Source organism: Berghia stephanieae, chromosome 2, assembly GCF_034508935.2.
Source record: "Berghia stephanieae isolate SIO BIC M18660-M18661 chromosome 2, UCSD_Bste_1.3, whole genome shotgun sequence".
Classification (NCBI taxonomy): domain Eukaryota; kingdom Metazoa; phylum Mollusca; class Gastropoda; order Nudibranchia; family Aeolidiidae; genus Berghia; species Berghia stephanieae.
In genome coordinates, this window is record NC_088361.1 from 13,158,401 (window position 1) to 13,176,060 (window position 17,660).

Below are 17,660 nucleotides of genomic sequence, written 5' to 3' on the forward strand. Positions count from 1 at the left end.
CATCTATCTCAATGCCTCTTTACGGCATCATCATCATTTACGCCATCAAGAAGGGGAAAGGGGGGGTGGGGGTAAACTTTTAAATGTTGGTGGTTTAAGCTTAAATTAAATATTCACCTTTTCTATCAACCAGATCAATCTTATCGACAAACAATAAATATGTGTGCTACTTGTAAAGTTTATAGAAGGAACGAAAATGACGTCACTCAGCTCTGTGTTATTGTTTTTAGTCAGCCATTTTATGAGTAGTTCTCACTAACTTGTCTCAATCAGGCTATAGATAGTATGCGCTTGGCTAAGAAGCTCACAACATTGCCATCAGGAAGTATAACGGACCAACACACAAAAATATGTGTAACCATGAACGTTGATAGTCTGGTTAATACAGTTTAGTGAGAATCACTCACAAACGCGGATGGCAAAATACAATAACAAAGGCTTGAGTGACGTCATCTTTATTATGTCTATATATATAGTTCGAAGATGACGTTACTCAGGTCTTTGTTATTGTATTTTGCCATCCGCGTTTATGAGTAATGCTCACTGAACTGTATAAACCTGACTATAGATAGTATGCAGATGACGTCACTCAGGTCTTTGTTATTGGTTTTGCCATCCGCGTTTGTGAGTTGTTCTCACTAAACTGTATTAACCAGACTATAAAAGTTCATGGTTACACAGAGTTTGTGTGTTGGTCCGTTATACTTCCGGATGGCAATGTTGTGAACTCCTTGGCCAAGCGCATTCTATCTATAAACTTCATGGATACACACAGTTTTGTGTATGGTCCGTTAATACATCCGATGCAATGTTATGAGCTTCTTGGCCAAGCGCATACTATCTATAGACATTTAAGGTAAGGTACGTTAAACATAGTTTGTATGCTGGTTATATATCCGGACTGGTGGATGTTGTGAGTATATAAACTAAGCACATAACATCAATAGTCTGACACTGACTGAGAGAATTAGAAGCGAACCAATCACCCAACAGGCGGTCTGAAAACAGTAACAAAGAGCTGAGTGACGTCAACTTCATCCATTCTACAGTTCTACCAATTATGTCCTCAAAGCACCTCTCAAGGGATCCTAAATCAATAGCAACACCCTATAAGACGAAACGCACAGCCTGTAGTAAAGCTCCTTTCTTTTTACCTGAAAAAAAAACCCGCCGTTTTTCATGCCATGTCTTTATTGTACACTTGATAACGGTGATATGATTTAAAGCAAAAGGCACTTTCCAAGGACTCAACATTGCGCCACTCATCGCCTGATTCGAACCGTCGACGTACAAGTCGCAAATAGAGTGTCATACCAATAGATCACAAAAATCTAACGGCCATGTGATCTAGTGGTATGACACATACACACACACTTTCGGACCGGAAGGTCAAGGGTTCGAGTCCTGCTCTGAGCAGCGCATAGCTGAGTCCGTGGAAAAGGCTTTTTACTCACATTCTTTCACTGTACCCAGTGCAAACTGAGTAGCTCGCCGTTAAGGCGGTTTGTTTGTTTTTTTCTGTCTGAAAAAAATGTAATACATCGCCTTACAGGCGTCATATCTCGTCCTTCATGTTAAGAGTTGCTTTTGGATAAGGACCCTTTGGAAAGCGCTTTGAGCACGCTTATTGGATATTGCGCAATATAGATGTTCAAGTTATTTTTTTTTTTTCTCAAAGCGCTGTTAAACTCCCCAAAATAAAATTAAAGAAAGAAAATATTTCCACCCCCACCACCACTATACGTATCACCTGAAGCAGTACCAGCGTTGTTCTGGCTTTAGGTGCGTTGACCTGACTTTTGGTAAAGTCAAATTGCGCTATGATCCGTTAGATGACAATCATTTTTTGTTGTTGTTGTTTTAATGTAGGGTACATTATTTTAGTCCGGTATGTAGGTATGTGTTGTTGTAATTATTATTATTATTAGTAGAAGAAGTAGTAGTAGTAGTAGTAGTAGTAGTAGTAGTAGTAGTAGTAGTAGTATTAGTAGTAGTAGTAGTAGTAGTAGTAGTAGTAGTAGTAGTAGTAGTGGTAGTAGTAGCAGCAGCATCATCATCATCATCATCATCATCATCATCATCATCGTCATCATCATCATTATTATTATTGTTATTAGTATTCGTATTACTATTCATTTGCATAAGAATCAATCCCTTTAGCTCACTTTGTGGCGTTCTAATGAGCTTGGGTTAATTCGAACAATTTTAATGGATCCGAAAGACAATTTCACCATGCGAATAGTAAAGGAACGTTTGTTGTTTTTTAAAAACACATATCAGAGTATCCAATATACCGAGCGTTTATCCATCTCAAACCTTTATAAACAAACCACTAAGTGGAGATGGCTGCAGGTCAGCTTTCCAACCTTCTTGAAATGTTCTATCATTGTTCATTATGGGTTCCACGGAGTTGGCACTCACTCACTCAACCCTCTCCAGACCCGCTAGCACTTGAGGCGATGCAAGGGATCTCACCCTAGTCGTGTCAGGTGCTATTCTTGGAGACACATAGACCTCACTCTAGGTGAACAGACAGTATAAAGATCTCCATGACCTCATTGCTTCAGGTCCCTCTCCAACGCCAGGTCACTTTGGGACATCCTGTTGGCGGATGTCGTGAATATTTCACTTTAACGCTTAGGATCAATAAGACCAAAAAAAAAAAAAATAGATTTTCTGGCTAAAATGTAAAAAAAAAAAATGTGTTGTGTCAGGGTAAGGCAGAATAGCCTGTCAGAAAAACGATCTACCCCTTGGACAATACGACCTTTACCTTTCCTAGCTACTCGTATAATATGTAATGTGACCCAGCTACCATTTATTGCGGGCTTAACAGACAACTCGGCATCCGAATTAGTTTTAGTTTCCGTAGGGTATCGCAATTAATAAACCTTGCCATTTTGGAATTCTAAAATTGTGACATTCGTAATTATCCACCTTAAACCAAACTAGTAGTAGAGGTGGCGTACGGTTATACCTCCAAATTCATTAAGTCCACCCAGCTTCTAAAGTCTTCCTCCGCACTAAGAACTGTTTCATAGCCACCTTCAAGTCATGTCAGTTGCTATTCTTGGAGACACGTAGAGGGGTAGACCTCACTGCTTCAGGTCCCTCTCCATCGCCAGGTCACTTTGGGACGGCCCATGCTTCCTGTTTCTCTGGGGTATCCATCACAGAGCATTCTTGTTAACGTTTTGTCAGGTCAGGTCATCGATAGACATGCTCCAACCATTGCCATCTTATCTTTTTAACTCACTCAATCCTAGAGATTTTTGCTACTTTTCAAAATTGGAAAAAATGTATTAAAAATGAGCATGTACATAGAAAGTTTTATTCAACAATCTTTAACATACACAAACTTAAAACATTAGCTTTGATACTGCGCCTATAATTTGTCTCAGAAAAATGTAATAAATAGGCATGGGGTAAAAGTAACCCGGGTGAACTACGGATATAGTCGGTGTTAGGGTTGAGTGAGTTAATGAGACTCTCCAGAGACACCACCTTCGGTCTAGCTCTCAGGTCCTCAATTGAAGATTCGTCGTTGGGCGGGATACTTTACGGTAATTTCAGCGCCAGTAAAAGGGAAAATGATAAAATAGTCAAACAATTAAGATATATGTCTATTGTTTTGTTTGTTTTAAGGAGTTTTACGGCGCTGGCGACACTTTTTGGTCATTTCAGCACCAGAATTATAAAAGGAAATGGGATAGTAAAAAAAAAAAATATAGATTTACAATAAAAGCACCCGAGAAAAAGTAAGACAAAAAAAGGAGAGGGGGTGATTCGAATAGGGATTCAGATGCAGATTCCAAAAGTACACTATCAATGTGCTTTGTTTGAGATAACCTTAAAGTCCCACCCAGACACCAGTACAGGACAGGATCCCACTAAGGAGAATACACTCAAAGGTTTACATAACATATCCAAAACAGAAAACATAACAAAGAGATGATTTACAAGGGAAAAAAAATCATCTCCCAAAACTAAAACTAAACATTTGACAGTTTCCCTGTCAACTAAGGACTCCGGAAAGAACCAGGACAAAACTAAGACAGAAAGTAAGAGGGTAGAGGATACAACAAGTGACCTCCTACCCTCTATGGCCCGAGGGGGTGGGGGGGGGGGTCAGAGAACCCCGCCCAGAAGATCTATCAAGCAGAAAGAAAAAAAAAGACAAAGCGGACTTGACTTATTGCCGATCACCTCATAATCTTCGGACTGGGACGCTTTGACAGCTTCTCTGATTTGTTGACTTGAGTTCTTTCCACTGATGACGGTCTGCTGCCATGGATCTCAGGTGTTCTAAATCATTTTCGCATCTCAGTTCTTGTGTGTCTCCTAGGAGCTTGAGGTCTTTATTTATCGTAGTGTATATGCTTATACACAAAGAGGACTGCTTCAATAGAAATCAAAATTAGATCCATGAGCAATGCTATACCCTTGTAGTTTGTGTAAAACTACGTAAAAGTCCCACATATATGCTGCTACAGAATATCCATCAAAAGGTGGTTACAAAATTAATAAGCATTTTAATTTTTTTTTAAAATAAACATAGATGATTGTTTGTTTTTAAGGGTTTTACGGCGCTTGCAACACAACAAACATAGACATAATATACCTGAGAGATGGTTTACAAAGAGAAACATTATATCATTTTTTCAAACTCCATCCGACTGTTTCCATCTCAGAAAAAGGCTTGAGCTAAGGATGAGGTACGTGAATTCAAAAATAGTTCCATTCCAGAACAAGGACTCAAAGCCACAAGATAAGGACAAATGTTTTTTAAAGAATATTTTGTTTAAATTTTCTACATGTTACATGTTGCTGTTGGTCATGGACCCCTTGTAAAGTGCTTTGAACACGTTTAGTGGATATTGCGCAATATAAAAGCTCAGGTTTTTTTTTGGGTTTTTTTAAAAGACAAAGAGGGTTGGTTCATTAAGGAATAGATATATACTTGTAGATTCCAAGAACATACTATCAGTGCACTTAGTTTCAGATCACCTAAAAGTTTCATCTAGACATAAGCACAAGATCCCACTAAGGGGACTACATTCAAATGATTACAAACCAATATATATTCAAAACAAAAAGCATAAAAATACATAAAAGAGAAATGATTTACAAGGGAAAAAATACCATCTCCCTGAAACTGTAACTATACATTTGACTGTTTCCCTCCCAACCAAGGACTCCAGGACAAACCAGGTAACCCCATTCCAAGACAAAGACAGAGAGTAACTCGGAAAACGGATAAAGGGGGTGGGGGTAGAAGACACAGCAAGTGACCTTCTACCCATCATGGGAGGTCAGAAGACCTTAACCAGGACTTCATCGGCTATAGGATCACTCTTGAAATATTAATTGTCAAAAATGCAGCTATATCAAAACAAAAACAAAAACAAAAATAATAATAAAAACACTATGAAAACAATGCAGTGTTGTTATCAAATGAGGTAAATCATATAATATTTATTAGGGTAAAATTAAAAATTGTATATTTCATTTAGTCTTAAATCATTTTTGTAAATTTTTAATGCATGTAAATATATAAAAAAGCAAAAATGGTTATTCATTAACTGAAGAAAAGCAAACCAACACTTTACAGAGAAAGTGCCTGGATGCTGGAAAAGTGAGTATCACAGAGAATAAAGTTAAACTAAGATACATAATATAATAATAACTATTACATAGGTATAAACAGGAAACTGAGCAAGTGGAGAAAACAGCAGGGTTGTGAGGAGAAAGGCTTTACAACAAATTATCATATAAAAATCATTAATCATGTGACTCAGGGTCTTGTCTCGATACGTCATAAACTCATTGATGAAAATATCGCTTCTCGAAGCTCAAAGAATTAAATAACAATAGGAAAACGAATGGAAGCTTTGATTTAATAAACAAATAAAACCAAAACAGATAAAGTGGACATTTTGGGTTTTCCATTTATCAACAAAATATGATGAATGAAACACTAACGACGAATGAGAAATGTGTTTTACATCATGTTTTGTTGATAAAGGGAAAACATGACATGTCCACATTATGTGTTTTCATTTATTAAATTGAAGCTTCCATTCAATTTCCTGTTGTAATTTACATAAACTCGTTGACATCATATATATCAGATGTATTGATGAAGACACAAGTGTCTTTGAAAACGGTTGCATGTTACGATTTAAAAAAAAAAAAGTAATGCCCCTTCCACAACGACATCATAAGACATCATCGCCTAGGCATTCCACAAAGGAATATAGATAATTCATCAGTTTTACGATACGGCGATGGGAAACAATGCAGTAAAATCGACCTTAGCTGTCATTTCCAACACGATTGCAACCGAGATGCTTGGAAGCCACTTTATCATAATATTAAACAGCAGAGTGATTTCTATAATTAACTAGTAATAAAAATACAAATTAGAAGTGAAAATAATTTTAAAGAGAGTTTTGATTTTACCATTATATGAGCTTGTTTTGTTTTGTTTTTAAGGGTTTTATGGCGCTTGCAACACATTTAGGTTATATCAGCGCCAGTAAAAAGGAAGAAAATGGGATAGTAAAAAGTTATAGAATTACAAATAAAGCACCCAAGAAAAAGTAAGACATAGGGGAATTGGGAACAAATAGGGATCAGATGTAGATTCCAAGAGCACACTGTCAGAGTACTTAGTTTGAGACCACCTATAAGTCTCATCTGGACGCAAGCACAAAATCCAACAAAGAGGAATACACTCAAATGCTTACATTATACATTCAAAATAACAAATATAATAATACATAACAGAGAGATGATTTATAAGGAAAAAAATATCATCTCCCAAAACTAACTATACATTTGACTGCATCCCTCCCAGCCAGGGTATCAGGCCAGGGCCTGGACAAAACGAAGTAATCTCATTCCAAGACAAAGACAGAAAGCATATTGGAAAAGAGATATAGGGGGATAGAAGACAGTATGTACCTCCCTGCCCACTATGGGAGCATTATATGAGCCATAAATACATTTTTAAACAGGCTATGTCAAATTACATCATATGTAACCCATCGACTAAACACAGTAATTTGTTGGGGGTGATTTAGATGCTGAAAATTGAATTTGTAGCCAAAAATATGAGACTTTAGTTCAATAATATTGATATCAAGCTATAATTTCACAAGTATTGTAACAAGGATTTGAGCAAGCGAGTGAAATATAGTAACTTTGACAAGCGAAACGCACAAATGCCCCTTTGGATAAAACATATTCTTAATTCAAGGTTTTCATTTTTTTTTATACATCTATTATGTATTATACAATTATTATTTTTTAATCAGAACAGTTTAACATGGGTACCCTACCCAAAAAAAATATCACCAAAATGCAAAAAGTGTGGTAGGTAGGGGTATTTTTCTTTTAAAATTGCTGATTTGCACTACTGTGGGAATGTCTTATTCTTAAAAGATTTCTTTTCAAACCAGCATTAAAATATTGGCCAATGAGTTACAAAAATAAAATTTAAACACGACATAAACAGATGTGTTGTCATTTGTAAGTACATTTCAATTGCCCGTTGAACAAGAGCACGTGTCCAGCAGTCGGATATCACAAAAGTATAGTATATAGGTTTTAAAGTTATAAAAGGCATTGTGATGAAAGTGGTTTTAAATACCACAAGTAATCAGATGAATTGAGCAATCAGTGGTTTAATTACGCTTTATGATTATTGTTGGTTTTAAAACCAACAGCAACCAAAAAAAAAAAAATGCAGAGATGAACAATTTGAGATGCAACAAATTGATCGGCAGAGGGGGATAGAGCCTACCTAATTGGCCTACAAAGGGAAGTCACTCAAATTGAAAATATTCTTTAACAGACGAATTTAAATAGGCAATAGTAGTTAATGACCTTGACATCAACATAATCAGTGATAAATACGACGTAAAATGACCAGACAAATTGAATCACAGGTAATTTACAAAAGTTACAGGAAACAGTAAATCCAAAAAAAAATGTTAATGACAAAAAATATTGCCAATCAGTAGTTGTTGTTTTGTAACATACATTCAATTTTCAGGAAAATGCAAAGTTTGAACAATTTTAACTTCCAGCAATGATCAAACATAAATCACTTCAACAAAGATAAATGCGCCTGCAAATGTTTTCAAGAGTACTGTTGAGGAAACCGTCTTTTCCAAGTCACCAGATAGTCTCACACAATACATGCACACAACTTGAGATCGTTAATAATCTTTCAGAAAAGGATAAATACAGTTTACCTTGACCATATTGAGATACCAACGTATTAGAGACTGTACTCAGGTGTAAAAAGAGTACCTGACTGTCAACAACATTGTCTCTGTCGAAAAAAATTGTAATATCGCCTAACAGGTGTCAAGTCTGGTTCTACATGTTATGAGTTGCTGTTGGTCAGGGACACTTTGTAAAGCGCTTTGAGCACGTTTAGTGGATATTGCCCTGTATAAAACCTCAAGTTTAAGAGACAAAGACATCAAAAGAGTTTTAAAAGCAGTCAGCATAATAGATTAATATCAATGGATGACATATGGTCTAAAATTTAGATTCTTGTTACGGCAAATTATTTGTAAATATCAATGATATCACAGAAACAATTTTGTTTTTAAACTAGATACTACAATACTCTGTATCACAGTTGGGGTTCAAAATAGAAGTATAAAAGGACGCAAGAGATATTATTCATTGTGAATTAATAACCATTTTAAAAAAATATATTAATGATATAACCAATAATAATTTCTAATTACCATTTGTGTATCTAATCAACTACTGATACAATTTTAGAGAATATAATAAAGTTTTAAGCAATGAAACCAGTAACCTAATAGAATGTAACATCAATCAAGCATTCCTCATAACCAGTTAACTGACGCGTCATGAAAAGACAGGATTTAAAAATTTGGCCAGAAAACTCGTCCTTCAAATATCAATCAATGTAAATGACCCTCATCTTGGAAAAAAAAAACAACTCTCAAACCTGGGACTTGAAAGAATACTTCGTGAAATCCCAGGTTTGAGAGTTTTTGCCAAGATGAACGTTATTTAAATCGATTGATATTTTAAAGGTCGAGTTTTCTGGTCTAAATTTTAATTTAATACATGTTTTTTCAGAGTACGGCAGTTAAATATTAGATGGTTTGTGAATAAGCAAATGCCTCCAAGCAACTTACTGATCATGAATTAGGTATTCAACAAATGAAAATGAATGATAATATTTTTATTTCTAAGAAATTTGATGCAATCAATTTTCAATTTAATTTCAGTTTTTGATAAATATCAGCGAGAAAGTTTTTTGGGGTTTCTTTCTTTTCTTTATTTATTTTTTCTCATCAATATACTTCTTACACAGGTAACATTGTGGTATTTAATGTAAAAATAGCAAACAATTATATGTCTATTATGATAAACATTTTATATTTCTAGTCCGTGGTAATTCAATGCATAAAATTAATGATAAGTCTTCATTTAAGTGCAAAATTGTTAGCTTTGATTAAAAACTCCACCACCCGTAAATTGATGATATTCTCTCTCTCTCTCTCTCTCTCTCTCTCTCTCTCTCTCTCTCTCTCTCTCTCTCTCTCTCTCTCTCTCTCTCTCTCTCTCTCTGCATCAATCAAATTTCTCTTTAATCAAACTTCACCTTTATAAATTGTCTATCCAAACCATTCACCTCAAATTTAAAGGAAAAAAATGCCTAAATTCAATCCGAATTTTATATCTTGTGATTTAAATCTTATGGAAAAAAAAAGACCCTACTTTTACTTAAGAATCTCTCCTGAGTATATCAAAAGTTCCTGTGCCATATGTTAATTTTAGCTTAAAATCGTCACTAAAAATCAGACCTGCCTACTTTAAAATCTAAAAATTCGTAATTTTTAGGAAATAAAAATTGTAGTCGTTATAGTTAACTTTAAATATTAATAATTTACCATCACAAGAATTAAATAACACTCCGAAATCGTTAAAATTATGTAATTTGGCATCAATTTTCATTTTCAACAATTTTAAATGACTTAGAGATGATCATAAGGTCCTGAAATTAGAGTCAACATTTCGTAATTTTACGAATTTTTCGTAATAGTAGGCAGCTCTGAATATGTGAGAGAGAAAGAGAGAGAGAGAGAGAGAGAGAGAGAGAGAGAGAGAGAGAGAGAGAGAGAGAGAGAGAGAGAGAGAGAGACAATATAAGGCATCACAACCCTCATTAGAAAAAATATAATATAAAAAATGGCCACTGGTAGTACTTTTTTAAGGCATCTAAAGACTTATTTATAAAACATTATAGGGCAAAAAGTCATCAAAGCATATCATCATCAGAATAACCGGAATGAGCCATTTTTTTCAACAATTTACTTTTCTTTTTTCTACCAGGTTGCTCCCCTTGATCCCGCAAAGGCGGCAACCTGCCAGATTTGTGAGAGGAAGTGTTTTGAGCACGGTACGCCCGGTCATCGTCATCATACCTGTCATTATACCTATCATCATCTCTATCGTTATATCTATCGTCATATCTGTCATTATATTTATCATTATATCTACTATCATAGTTGTAATCGTCTTCGTCGTCGTCTCTATAGCCCCTGTTTGAGAAGCTCACAGTGCGTGGGTCTTCCCTGTCATGAATATCGTTGTAGTCATAGTCGTTGTAGGATTTTTTAGACTTCCTGGGTTGTTCGTCCATGATGCTGTAGCCATTTGCCAGGTTGTCTTGTTGCTGCATCTTCAAGGATCCCCTCATGCTGTTTCTTGCCAGGTCGTCTTGAGGCCCGAATTGTTTTTTGCCCTTCTTTTTCTTGCTGCCCCGGTCACTAAAATACACCAAAAGAATTACATATTTCAATCGCATATTAAAAATTCACTAAACTTGAGCTTTATATAGAACAATATCCACTAAATGTGCTCAAAGAGCTTTACAATGGGTCCCTAGCCAACAGCAACAGGTTACATGTAAGACAAGACATGACACCTGTTAGAAGATATTACAATTTCTTTCCAAAAGAGACAATGCTGTTAATGGCAAGGTACTCATTTTACACCTGAGTACAGTGAGAATGTGAATAAAGAGCATTTTCCAAAGACTCAACTATAAGCCACTCAGGGCGGGGCTCAAACCCAGGACATTCTGATCCGAAGGAGAGTGTCATACCACTAAGTCACATAGCCAAATAAGGAAAATCATAAGTTATAAGGATTAAATCTAAAATTTGATTATTCTTACTGACATTTATTGACACCATAATACCAATGAATACATGATCTAGTTCAGACTAAATCTTTAAAATTTCGAAAGCAAGATGATAAATAGCAATGATGAATTGGGAGTTTATCAAATCTGTTATGTAAACACTTTACGTTGACTGAATAAAACATGTTTGGCAATAATATACAATTCTTAGACTCTTGTTTGGAATTTTTGGAATTTAGAGACGTATTCCCAACCACTGCACGAGCTTGTGAGTGTGCGTTGGGAACAAAGTTTGAATTCAAAAACTCAAGAGTGTAAGAAATAATTTATTCTACCCCTCAATCGATTCCAATTTCCTCATCTTTTAATAAAAGACATCTTCAAAAACATTCAAATGACACTTATTTTTAAAGAATCTGATTTTTAGCAAAATTTAACGATTTATAATCTGACGTCACAAATTATTATTGAACACATGATATCATTACGCGTTACTATTTAGGGAGAGGGGTGGAATAATCACGATTCATTAATATTTTACCAAATAGTCTGGTATTTGCCAGATAAAAATTGCTTAACAAATTTTATTGTATAAGGTATATATAATGCTGCAATCTGGATTATCTATGAAAATTAAGTATATTATTAATGTTAATTATCACTTTTATTCAAATTTTGAAGAAAAAAATATCGTAAATATACAAAATAAATAACTCGATATTCGTTTAATCAATTTTGTTAAAGCTTTCTCTCAAATACCAGCAATAACTGATTGAATTATTCCTGATTTTACATTTATTTTTTTAGTACAAGAATAAACCATGCAAGTAACAACAAACAAAAAGTGTTCTGTATATATGATAATAAAACATACAAAAAAATTAAAATTGGTACAAATGAATAGGACTGTGATTCTTTATAAAGGATTCAACATTGAGAAGAAAATAAAGTGAGATCATTTTAACACTGGTGAAAAGCATGGAAACTTTATGTGCAATTTTGAATCATCAGAATCAGAAAGAAAAAAACATCATGAACGCAGCAAGGAGTTCAAAGGACTCATTAGAAAATAGTTGTCAGACTTTGCGAAGTCTCAGGTTTGAGAGTTTTTGCCAAGATGAAGGTCATTTAAATCGATCAATTTTTGAAGGATGAGTTTTCTGGCCAAATTTTTAAATACCTGTCTTTCCAGAACACGATAAGTTAAGTGGTTAATAGATGCTCATAAATTAATGTTCACATTTGATTGAGTCACCCTGTATAGGGAATGAGATTAGCGGAAGAGTAGCGTCCCTTGATTGGACGTCACCCATAGTCTGTGACGTCACCGGCGGAGAAGTTATTAGAGAGAGAACGTCACAGACTATGAGTGACGTCCAATCAAGGGACGCTACTCTTCCGCTAATCTCATTCCCTATAGGTATCTGATGGTAACAAGACAACCCTGTGTCCGTCAAACCACTCAATAAAAGCAAACATTGCCAAAAACTAAGCTCCAACCTCACCATCTTGTAGTGTCACACTAATTACTCTTTGTTAGGAGGTGATCACTTGCAACGAGAAAAATCGGCCAATTGTATCATACTCTACTTGTATAGAGAGTCCAATATTAAGCATGCTCTAAACAGTATGCCTCTCATCGATGCAAGATTACGTAAAAACTCTGAGAACATCTCCTCAATTCAACATTTATCAATTATCATTATCTCATCACGGTTTTATACCATTTTCATAGTCAAGTGAAAAAGGATAAGAGCTAGCTATATTTACATTAATAAACTAAAACTGATATATTGGTCGTTCTACTAATCCTTTCCTATACCAAAGCTGATATATTGGTTGTCCTACTAATCCTTTCCTATACCAAAGCTGATATATTGGTTGTCCTACTAATCCTTTCCTATACCAAAGCTGATATATTGGTTGTTCTACTTATCCTTTCCTATACCAAAGCTGATATATTGGTTGTCCTACTAATCCTTTCCTATACCAAAGCTGATATATTGGTTGTCCTACTAATCCTTTCCTATACTAAAGCCGATATATTGGTTGTTCTACAGCTTCAGACCGATTAGTGTTTAAATTAACCACTTACTTGGAAGTCATGGACATGACAGAGCCCCGTCTATGTAAAGGCGTTGGGTTGGAGTATTTCTCTGTATAAATCCTGTCGGCTAAACTGCTTTGAACTCCTTTCTCGCTGGTGACAACATAAATTGAAATAAAACAAAATAATAAGTTACAACAATCAGTCCGTGCAGTATATGAATATCATGATATATTGAACACTACATGGATGGGAATTATGATACGAAGCTGCTAGAAGCTGTGGACTGGACAAATTAATAAACAAAAATTAATATAGAACAGCTTCAAGAAAAAAAGAACCAAATACCAAACACAGTGGGCTCAACACCGTTCTTTAGCAAACAATAAAAACCAATGAAAATATAAAAACATTGCTACAAAACCAGATCAACAGCAGAGAATATTTCTGTTTTTTAGTTATGTATTTATGTTTCATTGATTTTTTGTTGTTGGCTGAAGAAGGGTTTTGAGTCTGAAACGTTCCGTGTTTGGTATTTCGCTATTTTTTAAAAAGTTGTTACATTCATTTTTTGTTTATTACTTTATATAGATGGGAATTGGAAGTTTTGGATTAGAAGGGAAAGAAGACAAAAACATTGACTTACATTTCTCTCCACCTACTCAAAATGTATGATAATATTTCAAAAATCTGTCGCTGGCAGTCAACAATGTCCGACTTTGAATTGTACTTAACCAATCAGAAAGTTGATTTTGAGCTGCTTTGAGATTCACCATATTTTGATTGGTTAAGAAAAAACAACAACAACAAAAACACGAAATGATCGCACAAGCCATATATATTACGTAAACTGCATGTATCCTATTAGATTCATTCCACGCAATTTGCTCAATTGGTTTTCTCTTGTTATAATCCAAAATAGGATTTTTTAAAAAATTCTTGGACCTGTCAATATAGAAAAACGCAATCTCGTGCATCACAATCACCGATTTTGTGATGCAAGGTAGAGAGATGCACGTAGGCGACTGCACAAGGCACAAAAAGTTAGATGGCCTTGGCTACTGCAAAGTTAACTTCTGGTCAAGGGTCTTTGACCCAGACATTGTGATGCTTTGTAACAATAGTATGTACTTGAAAAGGTACGGTTACCACCATGCATCATTTTCTACACATAGAGCAATTTGCAGCGATATTACAGCAGCCCTTAAACAGTATGGAAAAGCCAGTACTCAGCTGCCTGTGAGGCATCTCTTGAAACCTCTTATACTTTATGACTGTACACGTGTATCCCTCCTATGATACACAATACAGCACCTTGAGCATACTCTTCACTTTTTTTTTACGAGTATGACTGCATATTTTTATTTCACATTTAATTAACGCGTAACATAAAGTGTTAATGTTTCTGAATTCTATTCTAGAGGTAAAAAAAATCAAAAACCTGGGAATTCCCATGTTTTGGGTTTTTTGTTTTGTTTTTTGTTGTTTTTGTTTGTTTTTTTTTTTGGGGGGGAGAGGGAGGGGGGCAGATGAGAAAACTGAGAAACATGGCATTCCTCCGTGTCAGCATTATGTGCTGCTCAACACCAAGAGGATAATAGAAGAGAAGAATTCCCATCTATGAACAGGAATTGGGTCAGACGGTGTTTATACAGAAGAACATTTATTGTTATTTACAATGTCCTCGTTATACAGGATGAAAATAACAACAAAGAAAATATAAAACTGCAGTAAGAAAAAGCACAAACAAATATCGACATTTTACATTTTCTCTTTATCAAAATCAAAATTATTTACAAGAAAACGAATAAAAAAATATAGAATATTTATAGAAGTATTGTTTCTTCAATAATTTTTTTCTTTCAATTAGTCTCATTTTCATCATTATTTGCATTTTGATAATGAAGAAGTGAAAAATGTTGTAAGTACATCCATTATTTGAATTCTATTCTGGATTCATAGTTTCAGGCAGTATATTTGGGTCATTATAAATTAATTTACATAAATCCTTTCCAAAGCACGCTTGTTTTGACTGACAGATGAGGTATTACCGTAACACACTATATTATCTAAGTGTGAACATAGAAGAAGCAATACCGTTTATAGATACACACAAATGAAAACCTAGAAAACGGTAGGGCCGCCTGAAGCCAGTGATCGTAAAATACTAACGATAGAGTGAAAATGGAGAGGCTTTGTATGGGAACAAAACAGACAATGGACGTTTCGGGTACAAACCCTTCGTCAGCACAACAATACACAAATAAACGTGGAAAACAAATAAAATATAATGCATAAAAACTTTTGTCGTCTGTACTCAATGGTGGTTGGAATATGATTCATATTCCACAGACGACAAAAGTTTTTTTGCATTATATTTTATTTGTTTTCCACGTTTATTTGTGTATTGTTGTGCTGACGAAGGGTTTGTACCCGAAACGTGCATTGTCTGTTTTGTTCCCATACGAAGCCTCTCCATTTTCACTCTTTCGTTAGTAAATGAAAACCTAGCATTATGTCTGAAAAAAAAACCATTTTGATAGTGGAGTAAAAGGTCAGGAGTGACAGCCTTATAATAACTCGACACCAGGGATTCAAGACATTGTGGAATGGGTCAATGGGTGAATGGGTGACTGGGTGAAGCTAGCATGGTCAAAACATTAATACATAGCGGCCAATCTTTCAAAGATAAAAAAAAAACGGGCACACCATTGCCTTGTGGAAGTCTTTTCCATACTTGACCAAAAGAACACTGTGGAATTTTGTTTTTAAATATCTTATTGAACTGAATCTAACATAACCCTTCTTTGACACTCTTTGACACATTTCCTACCTCAGCATGTTTTAAAACATCATCGTGAAGAGGGTAGTTTGCAACATTATTATAGTCACATGACATCATAAATCCCTGACACATTCATATCAAAGAAGTAAATCCTTCCTTTCAATTATTGATGTTTCAAAAAAAAAAAATTTTTATGAAGTGCAATATCCACTAAACGTGCTCAAAGCGCTTTGCAATGGGTCCCTGGCCAACAGCAACACTTAACATGTAGGACGGCACATGACGCCTATTAGACGATATTACAATTTTTTTGGACAGAGACAACGCAGTTAACGGCCAGGTACTCATTTTACACCTGCGTATGGTAACAGAATATGAGAAAAGAGCCCTTTCCTAGGATTCAACTATGTGCCAAGTGGGGCTTGTTCCCAGGACTTTCTGATCCGAAAGCGAGTGTCATACCACAAGACTACATAGCCACAAGAATGTCAAGAGTTTTATTTCCTACACTGATGTCTACAGCCTACTTTTGAACATCTATTTTGATTTATAATCAATGTATATCACATCTTTTGTTTTTTCCTCTTTTTTTTTTCTTCTCCCCCTGTGATTGCCAAAGTATTGAGACAGTCTCGATTTGATCAGGACAGTTGGCCACTATGTAAATAATATGTTGCGTAATGTATCAAATATGAAAAACATCATGGCACTGCAACAGAAAAGTAAAAGAAAGCAAAGAAGAGATTTGTCATCAGATCAGAGGTTAAATAAACACCGCAGAAAAAAAAAAAATGACACATAGATTAGATAACTATTATATCATCTCAAACACGTTTATCACAACAAGGCGATACGGCAGAATCCAACACCTTGTCAGATGACTGACACTTTCTCCTTCAATCATTCTTGTACTAAATCATAACAAACAAGAATGAATAGAACAGCTTCAAAAAAAAGAACAAAATACCAAACACTGAACATTTCGGGCACAAAATCTTTCTTCAGCCAACAACAACAAACAAAAACAAAAAACAATAAAAACATAAATGCATTACTTAAATGTATTTATGTTTTTGTTTTTTGTTGTTGACTGAAGAAGGGTTTTGAGCTTGAAATGTTCTGTGTTTGGTATTTCGTTCTTTTTTTAAGCTGTTCTATTCATTTTTGTTTATTAAGTCCATAGCTGCTAGCACCTTAGTATCACTGTGATGCGGTCTTATCAATCCTTATCTTTCCATCATTGAAGTCCAAACCAAAACACGGACATACAAACAAACAAATAAACAGGATTTCTATTTAAAAATTAAATCAAATGTTCTCGATTTCTTACTTTATTTGTTTATATTCAAGGAAATATTATGTATATTTTTCCTTTAGACAATAAAGTCACTGTTCAACTTTACTCAGAAGTTATCCAGCGTTTGCAACACTTTTAGAACAAATCAAAGCTGTAGAGAAGGAAGACGCTAAATAACACAATGGGCCGCTACACGACACATTCGGCCGCTAGATAGAATTAGAGTCTATCAATGTCACCTTTTGCAACACACATGATCAATACACCGTTAAGATCGTGTATTCTGTTAAAAATTAGTGGAAATCTAATGAAATATGCAAAAAGT

At 34.9% G+C, this 17,660-nt stretch overlaps 1 protein-coding gene across 5 annotated transcripts in view; it reads right to left on the reverse strand.

The window, feature by feature from the left end:
• Positions 1 to 5,442: 5,442 nt before the first annotated feature.
• Positions 5,443 to 17,660, reverse strand: part of LOC144964347 (limbin-like) — a 57,630-nt gene continuing 45,412 nt past the window's right edge. For 2 of the 5 annotated variants that reach the window (XM_078898456.1, XM_078898457.1), the window contains exons 30-31: positions 13,302 to 13,406; positions 5,443 to 10,829 (exon numbers count right to left, since the gene is read on the reverse strand). In XM_078898456.1, coding sequence (XP_078754582.1) covers positions 10,319 to 10,829; positions 13,302 to 13,406 — 616 coding nt within the window. In that variant the 3' untranslated portion in view covers positions 5,443 to 10,318. The remainder of the gene's footprint in view (positions 10,830 to 13,301; positions 13,407 to 17,660) is intronic. The other 3 variants (XM_078898458.1, XM_078898459.1, XR_013643815.1) reach the window with 2 other exon arrangements.